This window comes from Crotalus tigris, unplaced genomic scaffold (assembly GCF_016545835.1).
Source record: "Crotalus tigris isolate CLP2741 ecotype Arizona unplaced genomic scaffold, ASM1654583v1 scf7180000017814.3102382, whole genome shotgun sequence".
In the NCBI taxonomy this organism is placed as follows: Eukaryota; Metazoa; Chordata; class Lepidosauria; order Squamata; family Viperidae; genus Crotalus; species Crotalus tigris.
This window is the reverse complement of record NW_024096652.1, coordinates 2,573,711-2,590,762: the sequence shown is the minus strand read 5'-3', so window position 1 is coordinate 2,590,762 and position 17,052 is coordinate 2,573,711. Positions and strand designations below refer to the sequence as shown.

The 17,052-nt window shown below is 40.5% G+C and overlaps 1 protein-coding gene across 4 annotated transcripts in view; it reads left to right on the top strand.

Moving 5' to 3' along the window:
* Window positions 1-15,303, top strand: part of GRB2 (growth factor receptor bound protein 2) — an 83,504-nt gene extending 68,201 nt beyond the window's left edge. For 3 of the 4 annotated variants that reach the window (XM_039342924.1, XM_039342926.1, XM_039342925.1), the window contains exons 4-7: window positions 4,005-4,031; window positions 8,905-9,027; window positions 10,113-10,281; window positions 13,216-15,303. In XM_039342924.1, the coding sequence (XP_039198858.1) occupies window positions 4,005-4,031; window positions 8,905-9,027; window positions 10,113-10,281; window positions 13,216-13,401 (505 nt within the window). In that variant the 3' untranslated portion in view covers window positions 13,402-15,303. The remainder of the gene's footprint in view (window positions 1-4,004; window positions 4,032-8,904; window positions 9,028-10,112; window positions 10,282-13,215) is intronic. The other variant, XM_039342927.1, reaches the window with a different exon arrangement.
* The last annotated feature ends 1,749 nt before the right edge of the window (window positions 15,304-17,052 follow it).

The window sequence follows — 17,052 nt, the reverse complement described above, 5'->3', positions numbered from 1 at the left end:
GGCAGACTCCCTGAGCAGAGCCAAGGTGGACCAGTCGGAATGGCGTCTGGACCCGGCTCTCTTCGAGGAGATCTCCCGGAGGTTCGGACAACCGCACCTAGATCTATTTGCCAACCACAAGAACACACAACTCCCCAGGTTCTTCTCCAGATTCCCGTCCCCGGGATCGGAGGGAACGGATGCTCTCAGGTGCCGGTGGCCGGCGCAACTCCTGTACGCCTTCCCACCGCTGCCACTAATACCGGCAACCATACGCAAGATGATCGTGGAGGGCGCAGAAATGGTCTGCATTGCCCCTCACTGGCCACGGCGCCCGTGGTTTGCCGACCTCGTGGACCTTTCGATATCACCTCCGTGGAGGATTCCCCCGGACAGGGTAAAACTCAGTCAGGGCAAGCTCGTACACCCAGACCCCCAGTGGCTACATCTAGCCGCTTGGCATTTGAGCGGCAAAGCTTAACTAAACAATCTTATTCTGCAGGGGTGATATCGATCATACAGGCATCACGAAGAGCGTCCACTAATAGGATTTACGACGCTACATGGAAGGGATTTTGTAGGTGGTGCGCTTCGCTTCACCTAGACCCGACCGCAGTATCTATACCCAATATCCTAGATTACCTATTGGAGGGTCTTAATAAGGGCCTGTCAGTCAATACTATCCGCAGACAGATATCGGCCCTCTCAACTGTACTCTCCTGCGACAACTTGACTTCCCTAGCACAACATCCAGCGATTAATGCCTTTTTAAAAGGGGCATCTAACACAAAGCCCCCAGTCATACACAGGTACCCGTCCTGGAACCTGCCTAAGGTCCTTCTAGCCTTGACATCAGCACCCTTCGAACCTCTTGAAACATGCTCACTCCATCACCTATCACTGAAGGTAGCTTTCCTTGTGGCAATTACTTCAGCAAGGAGAATCTCAGAACTAGCAGCACTGTCAGTAAGGAAGGATCTGTGTACCTTTTTCAAAGACAGGGTCGTTCTTAGACCAGACCCGACCTTCATCCCGAAGGTAAATAGCATCTTTCACAGATCTCAGGAACTTACGCTTCCTGATTTCTGTCCAAGACCCAAACATAGGCTAGAACACAGATGGCACAAGCTAGACGTACGGAGAGCACTGTGTTTCTACGTGAAACGCACCTCGGCTTTCCGAAAGACTGAAGCATTATTTGTGTCCTTTCAACCATCAACTATGGGAAAGAAGGTATCTTCTTCCACCATAGGCAGGTGGATCAGAGCCTGCATAGCGCAGACCTACGTCTCACAGGATTTGCCAGCACCCACTCAGGTGACTGCCCACTCAACTCGGAGCGCAGCCACATCTGCGGCGTGGCTAACGCAAGCTCCGGTGGAAGAGATTTGCAGGGCCGCAACCTGGTCCTCACCTTCGGTTTTCATTCGACATTACCGTTTAGACTCCCTAGCAGCAGCAGACGCGGCTTTTGGCAGAAGAGTTCTTCAACAGGTCGTATCTGCTCAGAGTTCGGTAGCCTAGACATTCCCTCCCAGGGGGACATGAGGGCTTTGGTATGTCCCATCCATTTGGACTCTACAGTCATCCTGCTGGAGAAGGGGCGTTGTCTTACCTGAACGCCTTTTCTCAGCAGGATGATGTAGAGTCCAAGCCCACCCAGAGGATAGGTCTAGGCAGGGATATAATAAAGATATAATAAAGAGCTGCAAGGTTAATTCCAACAAAGTTTCTCGCCTAAGTCAAAACTGGGGTCACGCCCAAAGGAAGGGGTGTGGCCGAAGTTTTTACCCAGTCTGCCAGGCAGGAAGGCCGTCATAGAACCCATCCATTTGGACTCTACATCATCCTGCTGAGAAAAGGCGTTCAGGTAAGACAACGCCCCTTCCCAGTTCAGTAACTTGGAACGGTCACTAAATGAACTGTTGTAAGTCAAGGACTACCTGTAGTAGACTAATTATTGTTTTATAAAAAATATAATTGAGTTATTTTGTCACAATTTTTGGATCTATGTTTAACACAGATAAGCCACAGTGCCCTCAAGATATTTTGAACAGCAACTCTGGCAATAACTGGTCACTTGCTATGCTTGCTATGACTCATGGAAATTTTAATCTAGGAGGGATTCAGGTTTCCTACCATTAAAGTAGAAGCTTTAGGTGATAACTCCAGCCAAAAATTCATTTGAAAACATACTAAGTTAAAAAGGTGAAGATTACGTCTTCTGACTTGTATCTCCAAAAAAAAATATCTTCGGTCTCATGAGAAAAATCATGACCTAATATATTACACAAGTTTGAATAGAAGGTGCCATCAAGCTGAAGAGTGAAGCTAGGAGCAGAAAGTTGGTTGTTTACATTGGCAGCAGAGAAGTAGATCATGTGGAGCTGAGTTCCTTGTTAGTGCATTCATAGCTAGTATTGCAGAATCAGCAGTTAAGCCCAGGTTGTTGCTTTTGCTGCAGTTATGGCTATTCATCCAGTACAATATTTGATTCTGGTCTAGTAACGGTGGTGGTGTGACTATTCAAAAGAAAGCCGGGGGAACAAATTTTTGGACTAAAATTCTTTCCTGTACTTACTTCTTTCCTTCATCAGTGACAACATTACTCTTGATACACCTACACAAAGTCTACAGAAAACCTTAGTTCCTCAGAAAGTTTGTGTGACATGTCAGCAATAGGGAAAGTGTTCTTTTGATGTGTAGTGCAATGTAAGCATTGCCATGGTCTCTGTACTGAAAAATGTTAATAGCAGCTTCACACTCATTAAGCTGTTAATACAGCGGTTCTCAACCTGTGGGTCGGGACCCCATTTGGGGTCGAACGACCATTTCACGGGGGTCACCAAACAACACAGTCCACCATTTTTTCCCCATTTTCCTTGGCTGTGCTACTCCCTTTTATTCTATTGGCTTTGGAAAGCCAATAGAATAGACTCTCTTGAATAGAGTCTAATTCTATTGGCTTTCAAAAGCCAATAGGAATTGTCCAGGCTGTCTCTGCCCTGCTGAGCCCGCCAAAAGCCCCATTCTGCAAACCGTGCTGCACCAGTTGAGTAGTCCTCGACTTACGACCGGTGGAGTAGTCTTCGACTTACGACCGGTTGGGGGGTCGCGGCATTAAAAAGGTTGAGAACCACTGTGTTAATAGAAATAACATCATTACAGGGAAAAAAATTAAGCGTACGTCCTGCCTAACAAACTATGCAGTATCATCCCAAAGCTATTCCAGTGGAGCGTTAATGTTGAACTTTCTCTACTTTTCATTTTTGTTCTTAACTACTTATATTTTGCCTCTTTTGTTCCTTCTCATCTCCAATTCTCTTAGGTTTTAGGGTGCCCATTGTCCTGCTTTCCCTGCTATCATTTTTCCACTCATTTCTGGCTTCCACAAGTGTTGATTGCTCTAAGAAATACCCTACTACAATAACACCCAGAAATTATCAACTATCAGATTGAGTCCTACAGGAGAATAAGTCCAGACTGATATTCCCCTTCCTCAAAATATCGTTCAGTGTAATTCCAGAGCCTGAAAATCAAGAAAGACAAAAAAATAATATTGTCTTCCGAGCGTTTGAAAGGAATAAATTAGTTGCACAGAAACATGAACCAAATATTCCCTGGTCAACTGTGGACTTTACGACCCCAATTGAGCTGAAAAATTCTGTCGTTAAGTGAAAAGTTGTTAAGTGAATTTTACGACTTTTCACGCCACAGTTGCTAAGTGAATCACTGCAGTTGTTAAGTTACTGTAATAGCATTATTAAGTGAATGTGGCTTCTCCACTGACTTTGTTTGTCAGAAGGTTGCGAAAGGGCATCATATAACCTTTAATAAATGGGTCAGTTGCCAAGCAACTGAATTTTAATCAGGTGACCGTGGGCATGCTGCAATGACTGTAAGTGTGAAAAGTGGTCATAAGTCAGTTTGTTGGGTGCCATTGTAACTTCAAACGGTTACAATTAAATGAAACTATTGTAAGTCGAGGACTACCTGTATTTTTCTTTTTATCTTTTCCCTTTCAGATTAGTCAAACAAGAGAAGACGCTTTTGTAAGTATATAAGAATAGAGCAAGGGTAGGCAACCTTGTCTCTTTTATGACTCGTGGACTTCAACTCCCAGAATTCCTGAGCCAGGAATCATAAAAGAGCCAACGTTGCCTACCCTTGGAATAGAGGTAGGGGTAGGGTCCTCCGTTCATTTCTGAAATTGGAACATGCTGACTGGGGCCTGATGGGAATGGGAGTTCAGGAACGTTCGAATGGCTACAAATTCTCTATCTAGGGGTTGGAATTTTGCTTTCCTTGTCAAGGAGAACAAGCAGAAAAGGAAGGGGAATATTTGCCAATCCTGTAGGCAAAAGAGAGACTGGATTGTCTGCATCCCATATTCAGTAAACAATTGGAATGGCAGGGAATAGCAAAAGCGAACTGTAGCCACTTCTGCTTCTAAACATCTTGTCCTGGACAACCTCTCAGGATCGTACACAAGCAGTGTGTACATGCATGCATGCACATGAACACACATTCTTCTATTAAGAAACATTTTTTTTAGAAGCAACAGGCAGTTCTTGCAAAGCAGAGTTTGCTCAGCTTTGCTCCAGGGCAGGGGTCTTCAGATTTGTCCCTTTTATGACTTGTGGACTTCAACTCCCAGAATTCCTCAGCCAGCGTGCCTGGCTGAGAAATTCTGGGAGTTGAAGTCCACAAGTCATAAAAGGGCCAAGTTTGAAGACCCCTGCTCCAGGGCCATGGATTAGGCTTGAAAGGAGATACTGGGCTGAATGAGAACTATTGCTGGTCAAATGTGGCCAGTAGGCCAACATTTCTAATGATCTGTTTTAGCACTTTCTCTCAGATGATTCAGAAGGTAATTTCAAAGCACAAGAAACAGTGAGGTTAACAGAGGCAAACTACATTGAAATTCGGTTACAAAGGGCTAATATCTGTAGGTGGCCATACTATCATTGTTAGCTAATTCAGCACTTGTTTTATTAGTCAATGGATTTAACAGCCATTACTTTGTTAAACAGTTCATGCCACCCAAAACTTAAATGTAGGAGATTACTTAAGACATTAAAGTTCAATAAATTTAAAAAGTATAAGCTTTATAATACTATATATTTAAATAAATGTTAACCCCATTTAAATAAGTGATCCTTTATTTTTATCCTTTCCCAATAATGCACTAGAATAAAATAGAGAGGTGATCCTCATTTAGCAGCCACAGTTGGGACTGACAACTCAATCTTTTAACAAAGCGGTTGCTAAGTGAAACAGTGACTGTGCTTTTGATCTTACTTCAGCTTTCCTTTGCTTTTACAAACTTGTGAAGGTCATAAATGCAAGAATTGATTGCAAAGTTATTTTTTCATCACTGTCATGACTGCAAGCAGTCACTGTCCAAGGCTGTTAATAAATGAGGAATACCTGTACTCTTTTTTTAAAAAAATAACATTGTTTCCTCATTTCTATTGTGACTTCTAAAATATATATTCAAAACTGCTCTCAACTCACTGATTTTGTTCTGCCAACCATTCTGGAGTATAGTTCTAAAGTACAGTTGGATAGGTCTTGTTTTACCTAGGATAATAATAAAGCAAAGTGCTGTTTCAGCCAGGGTTGAAAATAACTGTATGTACATTAAACCCCCAAAATTATAAATATGTTATTTGCTTAATTCCAAAGTTCCACCGAAAAAAGAAGAACTCCTGAGAGGTGGAGACATTTCCTTCTTAATCAGCTTAGAGCAACTACAGTACAGTTCTCCTACATTTTATACTAGGTTAAAATTTGATAATGAGGAAAAATAGATTTTAGGCACGACTTTGAAAATGCTGAATGGATCATAAACTCAGCATCTTTTTATTTAATGGAGTTAAACTGCAATGAGTAATTCTTGGCTTTCAGTTAGTTTGCTTTGCTCATTGGTAAACTAGTGTGGTGTGGTTTTGAATTGGCTGACTCCAGTAATAAATAGCATGCCTAAAATTACATTCTATTGACATGCTCCACATGCTGAATGTGAAACAAATTGAGCCCTGCATAATGTGGCACCATAGTGACTGACCACAAACAGATTCAGAGGTTCTTTGTTGGTGATTGGAATAAATAATAATTGCTACCTTTTGGAGCCAAAAACTTAGGTCAGTGTGCATACCGAAACATTTTTTTTACTAGAGCTGTAAACAACCAATCTATATATGCCCTTAGATTTGCTTAGACAACAGATCACACAATTAAGTTTATATATTTGCCAAATTATTTGATGGTTATTCTCCTGGTCACATCTGCCAGACTGGGGAGGCAAGGAAAGCTGTGGTTTCCCTCTCCTAAGGAGGTACTTCTAGTCAGTGGCAAGAAGAGCCTTCTCCGAGGTAGCTTTCTCCCTGTGATCCAAGAATCATTCCTAGGGAGATAAGATTGGGCCCCACTTTGACATTCTTTCAAAAGGCCCTCAAGACCTGGTTTTGCCAGCGGGCCAAGGAACACAGAATGGGATAGAGCCCATCAAGTGGCTTATTTGATTGACTGATTGTTGTTGCGGGGGGTGGGAGGTTATCGCTATTTTTTTTAATGAAATTTTTATCTTTGTAAGCCACCTGGGGTCACCGAGAATGAGTCATACAATTTTTAAAAAAATAAAGTAAAATAAAATAAATGATACAGTACTAAATTTTAGGGTATCTGTAGATCACAGTTCTATTTTGTTTGAATCACTATATATTTGCAAGAGATGAACTTTTTTGCAAGAAAATTTGTAAGAAAATTCAGTTTACTTCTGAAAAAAGCAAACTATTGCATGGAGCAGATACAAAAATAAACACAGCTTTTTGGCAATTCCTACAATTTCTAATTGTAAACAAAGAATGGACAAATGCAATTCTCTCGATGACATAATGTTGGGAAGTAATCCATCAAACTTGTATTTTTTATTATGTCCGGTAAGATCCAGGTTTTTCTAATTCTTAAATCTCTTCTAACGGAAGGCAACAACATGATAACTTTTCAGCTGTTAGGGCGCATTACAGTATTTAAATCTGCACATTAGTCTTAATATCACCCTGTTGGAGATAAGAGAGGGACAGAAGCTTCAGGCTGCAAAGAGTTATAGTATGATTCATATGGGAGACTTTCTGATTTGTAGCTCAAACATTTTAATCACGATGCCATCCCAAATTAGATTAACAATTTATAGTTCAATACAGCAAGTGATGATTAGAGTCATTGAGGCACAGAGTTGGAAGGGACTGTTAGACCATCAAGTCCAAACTTCTCAGTTTGAGAATTCAAGTGAAAGCATCGCAGGCAGATGGATATCTAATCTCTGCTTGTACACATTGAGTGAAACAAACCACAGTCTCTCTGGACTGTTAGGGATTTTCCCCTAATAATCAGGATCCACCTTCCTGTATTTTTAATTCCATGTCTTGTACTCTGGAACAAGAGAAAGCAAGTCTTGATCTTTTTCTGTGGGACATCCCGAGTATTGGGAAAGTGCTATTTATCAGACTGCCTTGTAGTTTGGACTGAAAACAGTTAATCTCTAAACTTGCCTGTCAGAGCTCTGATTATTAAAAAGAAGGTTATGTTGCAGTACAACCATTTCAGTGAAACTGTTTACTGTTAATTGTTGATCCTAAAAGGCAGAAGTTATCTACCACTTCAATATCTTCAGTGTCCATCCTAACGCTGTTTGTTGTATTTGTTGTCATTAGTTTGGTTGTCTTTATACTTAATTTTAGTCCAGTTTTGTTCACTGTGCTTCTTGAGTTGTTTTACTAGAGTTTGTAGATCTTTTGCATTTTCAGCAATCAGGCTACTGTTATCAGCATAATGCAGATTATTGAAGTTTTTTTCTCCAGTTTTAGACCCTGACTCATCCTTTTCCAATCTACCATACCCCAGTGTAGTATGTATTGAGCATATAGATTGAATAAATAGGGGGAGAGTATATCACTTGTCTCACTTTGCCAACCTGGAGCCAACCTGTTTTGCCATATTGGCCTATGACATCTTGATCCATATATAGGTTTTACATTAAAACAATGAAATGTTCTGAGATTTTCCTAAGTACGCTCAACATCTTGACATAATCAACACAACTGGAGGCCTTTCAGCTCAATATGAAATGTATTCTGACTTCTTTTTGGTATTCTTTGCTTTCTCAATTATCCAAAGTACCTCAATAGCAATGTTAGTCTTCCTTCACTTTTTCTAAAGCCAGGTTGAACATCTGTCATCTCCGTTTCCATGTAAAGTCTAAGCTGCTTTGGATGAATCTAAGAATTATTTTTCTTAGTGTTTAAATTAATACAGTGTACAATAGTTTGCACAATCTGTTTAGTCTCCTTTTTTTGTTACTGATATATAGATTGACCTCTTCCCAATCTATTGTCAACTGCGTCACTCTCCAGATTTGCTGTCATTGCTTGGTTAGAACCTTTACTGATTCTTCTCCTTTTGCTTGTCATATTTTTGTAGATATTCCACCATTCCATACAATGCTGATTTGGTAATGACGGGAAACTTGATATAACCTCATCAGCAAAACTGATAGATATAGTTTGTTGGAGAATTGAGAACATTTATTAACGCCAAGTATTACATAGTAACTAGGCAAGAATCTTTTGTATTCGTATAATTCCATCTTTCTCAGCTTTTAAAACATAGCTAAGGATTTTCTTTTAACATTTTAAGATTCCATGCTGCCTCAGAATGTATAAGGATACTAGATTATGAATTCTGAAAATGGCACCATGCCAACATTTCTCAACTTAAAACAGTTATGGCCTGTGTTCCCGTTCCAAAAACAGTTTAGCTGATATTGTTTGTCAGGTTGCTGCTCGGGAACAAGCCTGTCCAAACTTGTTCTTTCCGTGTAATTTAAATTGGGTTTAATTTTCAGTTCTCTGTTGTGCGCAGGTGGTTTTTTGGGAAGATTCCTCGAGCAAGGGCTGAGGAGATGTTGGGTAAACAAAGACATGATGGTGCCTTCCTCATCAGAGAGAGTGAAAGTGCTCCTGGTGATTTTTCCCTCTCAGTCAAGTGAGTATTACTTTTGGATTGACTTAATGTGATTTGGCTGGCTGCAATCTTTGAAACTCCTGTTATTGAAATAGCTATTGACTAGAACAAAAAAGAAAGGCAGTTTTAAAAAATTTCCTCCAGTGCAAGGATGGCTGTATTAGGGTTTCATAGTCAAAAACTTGCTAACTTTCTGCAATTCTGAACGTTTTTTGGTTCATGGTCCTCTTTGAATACTGACATACTAGTAGAGATTATGAAGGGAAAAAAAACATGTCTCAGCCCACTGGGGATGAATTTAGCACACTCAGCAACTTCCTAAAACTCAAGTGCTTTATGTAAAGCAACCCTAAGATCCAGAGTTAAAAAGTTGCAGATAAGGGCTATGTTTGTGCCAGAGGATTCAGATCATCTTTTTGTCTTCCAGTCCAAAGTGATACATGATCCGATCCACAGGAAAATTGTAAACAGTTATCCATAGCTATATACCTATTTCTAATTCAAGTACATTCACTACCAAAAGAGGCATTCAGAAAATATTTTTTTGCTTGTGGCCTTACAGAAAAATAAAGTACTTTGCTGAATCAATTTTGTGTCGTGCAATCTTTTAAAATTTAAAAAGAAGGCATGGGGTGGGCTTCTTTTAATATCCAGGCTTAATAGCCGATCCTGCTTTTGTTTATCCACATTTAGAGGTTGCCTGACTCCTTAGCAACTGTGGATGGCTTAGAACAACACAGATAAAAAAAGGGGGGGAGGACCTTGGCCAACCAGACTGGACTAATTCTTGGATTTAACTATTAAGTACTGGTATTCAGCTTTTGCTAATACAGGGTAATAAATGAGAATTTCTAGACTTGCAAAAATTAATAGAGTTTCCATTTCTCATAAGTTATATGCACTTATTTTCTTGACTTGTAATGTTGACTGCTGGCTTGTACTGCCACCTCATGTCTAGAAATCCTCAAAACCCCAATGTGCATATCCCTTGGCTGAAGATTAACCTTGTAGATGTGCAAGAAGATATAGAATACAAGAATACTCCTTGCCTGGGAGAAATATTAAAGCAGTGAGTACATCTGGAATGTTCTTTCCCTTCTTTTTAGATTTGGAAATGATGTGCAGCACTTCAAGGTGCTCCGAGACGGTGCCGGCAAGTATTTCCTCTGGGTGGTAAAGTTCAATTCTCTGAATGAGCTGGTAGACTATCACAGATCAACCTCTGTCTCCAGGAATCAACAGATATTCCTCCGAGACATTGAGCAAGTGCCTCAGGTAAGAAAATGTTCGGAGTTTTTCTAATCATAATACTACTTTTATTTTTTATGAATACCTGTATGAATGTCTTTTTTAGCCTGTGTGTGGGGGGGAGTGTTCCATGAATGATAGATAAAAACCCTGGTAACTTAGGAGGATAAATTGTGTTAGGAGCTATTCTGTTTTCAATAATGACACTATTTTTTAAAAAATACATAACTCATTCTTTAAGCCAGGCCCTCAAGGATTTCTAAAAAATTATATAATAAAAAAGTACAACAGCACACTCTCTTTCTGAAATAGCTGGTAACCTTTTGAGACATGCATGGCTGCAGGCTCCGTCCACGTGGATTTCCTAGAGCGCCATGGTTTATCAAAACAGCTCTGAGACAGGAAGTAACCAAAGAGACGGGGTCAGGCTTGGACCGGGGTACAGCACTGAGATAGCCTTGGTTGTACTTGCTGATGACCTTTGGAGGACTTGAGAGGAGGGTGGACCATTCATCCCAGATGAGTCTGGCCTTCCCTGCATCTCTTAGTGGCTTTCAGTACCAAGGACCATGACAACTTTCTGAGCCAGCTTTAGGGATTGAGACTTATGTACTATGTTTTATCTTACTCCAGTCTCAAGGTTGCTAGTATATGGATATTTGTTGTCTGACTGCCTTTGTCCAAGAGATCCATAGTTGTGTACAACCAGGGTGGAAAGGCAGAAGGCATTGGGCCTCAAATGATAACAATGCTCTGTCAGCCACCACTTAACCTTGAGTTGGATTGTTTAGATGAAATGCAAGAACAGTTGGAATACCAGCTTCTGCTTAGATGAATCACTTGCTAAAAGAAGGATTTGTTACTGTCATAGCTAGACTGAATCTCTACAGTCCGTTACTGATTGCAGACATTAGTTGAGCATCCCTGCTGGTTCATCTGAATCTGATCAAAGGTGTGGAGTGAAGTTATTTGTGACTTGTGCGTAGTTAACCCTTCAGGTTCTAGAGTTTATTAGATGAGCCACTTGTATAAAAAGACCTAACCTCTCATAGTCTTGTCTGCTAGAGTAAAACCGCAAATAACCTTTCGTTCATTTTGTGTCATGAACTCACGTACAAAGTTCCTCATCAAGCTATATATAAAAGAAAGAGGGAAAGAGAGGAAGAGGTAGTAGACACATGAAGATGCATAAGGACGAAATTTCATTTTGACAGCTCAAATTTACATTAGGGTAGCATACCCGGGAACCTCCAGTTGTTTCTGAATTATATTATCTCATTGCTACAGGTATCATAGCCAATGGTAATGGATGCAGGGAGTTGCCATTTGGCAACACCTGGAAAGTCACAGTTTTCTCATCTCTGGATTACATGAATCCTCCTGTTGCCATTAAAATTTTACTTGGACAGGTAGTCGTTGATGTATGGCCACAATTGGGACCAGAATTTAGATTGCTAAGAAGGCGGTTGTTAAGTGAATAACACTGATTTTATGACCTTTTTTGCCACTGTTAATTGAGTCACTGCAACTGTTAAGCGAATCATGCTGTGGTTACGCAAATCCAATTTCCTCCATTGATTTTGCTTGTCAGAAGCAAACTGGGGTTGCAAATGGTGATCACATGTAAAAACATGCCAGCTGCCAAGCACCCGAGTTTTGATCACGTGACTGTAAGGACATTGCAACTGCCATAATTGCGAGGACCGGTTATGAGTCACTTTTTACAGTGCCATTGTAACTTTGAACTATCACTAAACAAATGGTTGTAAGTTGAGGACTACCTGCATAGATTAAAAAAAAAGAAGAAAAGAAACAGGTTCATATGAATAGCCTTTGTTGTTAAAGCAGCCCTCACGTGTATCAAAATCACATCTGTGTAGTAAAATGATACAGAATTAATACGTCATTGCCCAATTTATTTATTTATTTATTTATGAGACTTATATACCGCTTTAAGTGCAAGCACTCTCTAAGCGGTGTACACCAGTAAGCAATGTATATATATATTTACATTGCCCCCAACAATCTGGGTCCTCATTTTACCTACCTCGGAAGGATGGAAGGCTGAGTCATCCTTGAGCCGGTGAGATTTGAACCGCTGACCTGCTGAACACAGTCAGCTAAAGTGGCCTGCAGTACTGCACTCTAATTGCTGCGCCACCTCGTAGATCTATTTCATATTTTAGACACAACCTCGAAAACTCAAAAATGCCGCTCTCTTTTTATCATAAGACCTTTTAAAGCCGTAGTTGGTTATAAGATTGTATAAAATGATTATATAAAATGATATACATTTTATGAATATCAGAATAAGCATTCTATAGAACAGTGATGGCGAACCTTTTAGAGACCGAGTGCCCAAAAACTGGCCCTGCCCCCACTCCACCCTCCTGGTCTGCCCCCCTATCCCCTGCCTCACCTGCCCACAGGACCACTCACTGCCTCCAGGGCCTGCCGCAGATCGCCCAGGCAGCCCAGCAGTACTATGGCGGCCACACCCTCTGCCCGCATTCTGTAGCATCAACTGCATGATGGGCTGTGAGGGCAGAGTCTTGTCTACGCTGCCTGGCTGCCATGTCCTTGGCTGCGCTGCTCCATGTGGGCCACGCTCTGGGGCGAGTCTCCTTCAGCAGGGCTGCTGGAGATGAGCAGGTCACGGGGGGAGGCAAGGCTGGGGCAACGGCACGTGTGCCCACAGAGAGGCCTCTGAGTGCCACCTCTGGCACCGGTGCCATAGGTTCGCCACCACTGCTATAGAAGTAAGATTTGCTGCAGTTTCTATGACTGAGTGAATTAACTCAAAAAACAAGACGCTGTTTGTAGTCATCTCTCGGTATCAACAGCTTCAGATGTACGGACTGTAGGCTAGAGACTGCATAGTTTATGCCACACACACACACACAAAAAAAAAACACGAGCAATTTGGAGGCCTCGATTAATTCCCTGTTCTCTTCTTTGCAGCAACCCTCATACGTACAGGCTCTTTTTGATTTCGACCCTCAGGAAGAGGGAGAGCTGGGCTTTCGCCGGGGAGACTTTATCCAGGTCCTTGACAATTCTGACCCCAACTGGTGGAAAGGAGCCTGCCACGGACAAACAGGCATGTTTCCACGCAACTACGTTACTCCCGTGAACCGGAGCATCTAGAGCAGATGGCTAAAGATTATTTAAGGAAAGAGGAAAAACAGTACAGTCCGCATTCAGAATCTAACAACAGCCAGAGATCTCCAGTCATCAGGCCATAAAACCGAGTCCCCTCAGGTTTGCATGAGGGGGAACACTTTTTTCACTCAGAATGGAACTTTGTGGGGAGGGGACAGGAGAAGGGTCCAATTTATGCACCAAAACTTTTCTTTAAATTAAAATGGATTTCTTTGGTTCTTTCTGGGGTGGCCCTTTTTGTTCATTGGTCCCTTTTCTCCTCAACACCAGTGCATCAATGTATGAAGTGTTATTGCTAAATGAAGTCCATGCTATGCCATGAAAGGAAGAGAGGAAGCTCTGCTGGTATCTGCTGTTCATGCAAACAGTCTTCGGGAAGAGACTGAGAGAAGAATGCCAAATACATTAGCCAGTTTAAACACACACACACACACACACACACACACACACGCCAGTTATCCTTCTACCTTCAGTGTTTTGCCTAAGATAAGGTCTTAATTTTTTTCCTCACTGCTTTTCAGTCTGAAAGTTGTACGGCTGTGGAGCAGAGGGGAAGATGGTAAATAGGTTGTAGGATTTTTCTGAGAAAACCTGCATTACAACCAGATCGTGTTTTCATTAACCACGACGGCTTTTAATTTTCTTTTTAATCATGTGACTGAGTATGGTCTTCTGTTTTTTTAATTAGTGCCTTTCCCTCGTTACCTATTTTTTTAAAAAAAAAATAGCTCACAATTTTCAGTTTGTTCCTGTTTTTTATGTAAATATTTAAGGAATTGAATGAGAGGAATGTAACTTTATTACTTAAAAAAGATCTCCATTTACCAGATGAAGTTTTAAGATACGTATAAGCATTTGATATTTTTCATACTAGTTGGGAAAAAGGCATAAAATGTTCCAAAATTCACAGCCTAGGGTTCTTGAATAAGAGAGGGAAAATTGCCCCAGTTTGGGGGAGAAAAATGGCATATTTTACAAAGCCTAGGGTGAAATTCCAAATTATTTTCCCTAAAGACTGTCAGGCCTCAAGAAATTGGCCTTAATTCTAGCGAATGGTTGACCCCAATGCTTGAGGAGGAGCAGTCCAGTCTTCTCCCGAGTTGGCTTGACCCCCAGTTGCAATCAGTGACTACCTTCCAGCAGTACCCCATTTTTCTACACCAGTATTACTGTAGCTGGAAGAATCATCTTTCTTACTCTCAAATCCCAGAAGAGAGATTGTATTCAACTTTTTATCCTGATAAAACTCATAGGTGCCATGCATAATATTATGAATGACTTAGACTTTAAGACCAGGGAGAGCCACCTGCAGAGCTCCTGTGCCAACCGGTTACCTTATTTCCTTCTGTTGAGCCGCATACCTGGAACTTCTCTACCTTAGTAACAGACCCCCAAAACTACCACAGAGACCTTCCCTTACAGAAAAGCGCTGTTCTGCCCAGATCGGGGTGGGGGGAACCCTGTGTTGGTGGGTGCCTTTTTATACTAAGTGTTACAGGTGTTTTTCCTGAGATGGACTCTGCCTTATATTTCCATTTCTCTCAGCAGGTGAAAAAAAAAGAAAGTGAGCTACTCTGTAGCCTATTAATTTCTCATGTTTTTCTTGCTACCTGTCTTTCTCTCCATCCCCCCGTCCCCACTTTCTTTTTTAAAATTATTGGAAAAGGAATTATGGTATTCTACATTTGGACCATTTGATTGTTTTTCTTATTTTGGAATTGGTGTATATCATGCAGCCTTGCAGACATAATGTCTTGTGTGTATATATATATATTAAATCAGTGTTTAAATAAAACAGGCCTATGTACGTAATCCGTTAACGCAGCAGCATTTGGTAGATAGTAATTAACTGTGAATAATAAATATACAACAAATTCTTCACTTGAATATCAGTGTCTTCTTTATTAACACAAATAACGCATTTTAAAGAATCAGTGGGGGTTTGATATTATAGTAACATGCTGAGATTATATCTCAGAAGTGGGAAGGATCAGATCAAAACTTAACATTGATTTAAATTAAAATTATTACTCTAGCTTCCCTTTGGAGCACATAAAGTAGGAAAAGCATGCTGAGCTTATCTCCTTGATAAGCAAGAGTTATTAAGTGAGTTTTACTCCATTTTACCATCTTTCTTGCCACAAGTAAATCACTGTTAAGTTAGTAACACAGTTAAGTGAATTTGGCTTCCTCATTGACTTTGTCAGAAGGTCGCAAAAGGCGATGATACGACTCTACGACCAACATAAATACAAGTCAGTTGCCAAGTGTCTGGATTTTGATCATGTGACCATGGGGATACTACAACAGTCGTAAGTGTGAAAAACTGATGAAAATGTCTTTTTTTATAGTGCCTTTGTAACTTGAAGCGGTCACTAAAAGAACAGTTGTAAGTCAAGGACTACTATGTTTCTGGTACCTCTGCGCTTTGTCACCAGGGATAATTGGGGCCTGAGTGTATATGTGTGTTTGTTTATCTGATCAGGGTACAAAATTAGCCTCACTATGTGCTAGTTCCACAGCTTTGTAGTTTTTTCATGCTTTCATCCAGAATGATTCCTTGCTGCACACAGCTATCTATCCCTTGGTTTCTCATAGGTTTTGAAAATGGCTTTGCTAGAAAGAAGAAGAGGCACTTTAGCAGTTTTACTTGAATGCAGAGAACTTACTATTCTGAGAGAAATTTATTATATCTAAGGACCAGTTTTGGAGGACAGGCATCATCTATTATGGGTTTTTATGAAAATACATACTGTGTCATTCAATTTGGAGAATGCTTTTTCTCAGTTAATCTTGTATTGAAGGCTTTAACCTCACTGCTACAATTTTAACAGAATGGCTTAGAAATTAAAGGCATACCTTTCTGAAGAATTTCTCTACTTTTATCCAATTAAGATTATTTATTCCTTAAATAACCAAGTATTACGCAGCATGTGGTATGTTCTTACACTATGTTTAATTCAACCAGTTTCCTGAATTTGCATAATACACCTAATCATACAATAGGTGTATTTGTATGATTGGTCTGTGGGTTGGCCTATTTGTGATTTTACCAGCTTTTTAATTAAACTTTTCCCAGATTCAAAACAGAGACAATTTTGAATTCAAGAAATCAGATTATAACCTTGGGTACGCGTTTCTGTAATTCTGAGGTAAAGGCTACAATATTTTAGTTTGGATGACCAAATGGCTACGTTCACAGGACATGCTGAATTGTAAATTAGCCAATCACATTTTATCTAGTGTGTTTTGCACACTCAGCCCGTGTACTTTGTGGATCGGTCACAATGATGTTAATTGAGCAAATCACACTCTGAAATTCAGATGGGCCCATCAGACAAACAAGTTAGAGAGGCTTGTTGTCTGCTTGATTTCGAATTAAAAAAAGAAACTCTTGATTGGGCATTGTTGCAGAATGGAATTGATACTTTTTTATACTTTACCACCACCACCCCCAGTTCTAGAAATGTTGCAGGAAAATTAAAAGACAAAAATAAAACTTGTTTTGAAACGGTATTTCCAGTGCACTTGATAAGCTTGCTACCAATGTGATCTTTGCTGAGTTCTGCTTGCAAATTATGTTCCATTCAGCATGCAAAATGTATTTTAGGCAAATATCACTGTCTAGATGACATA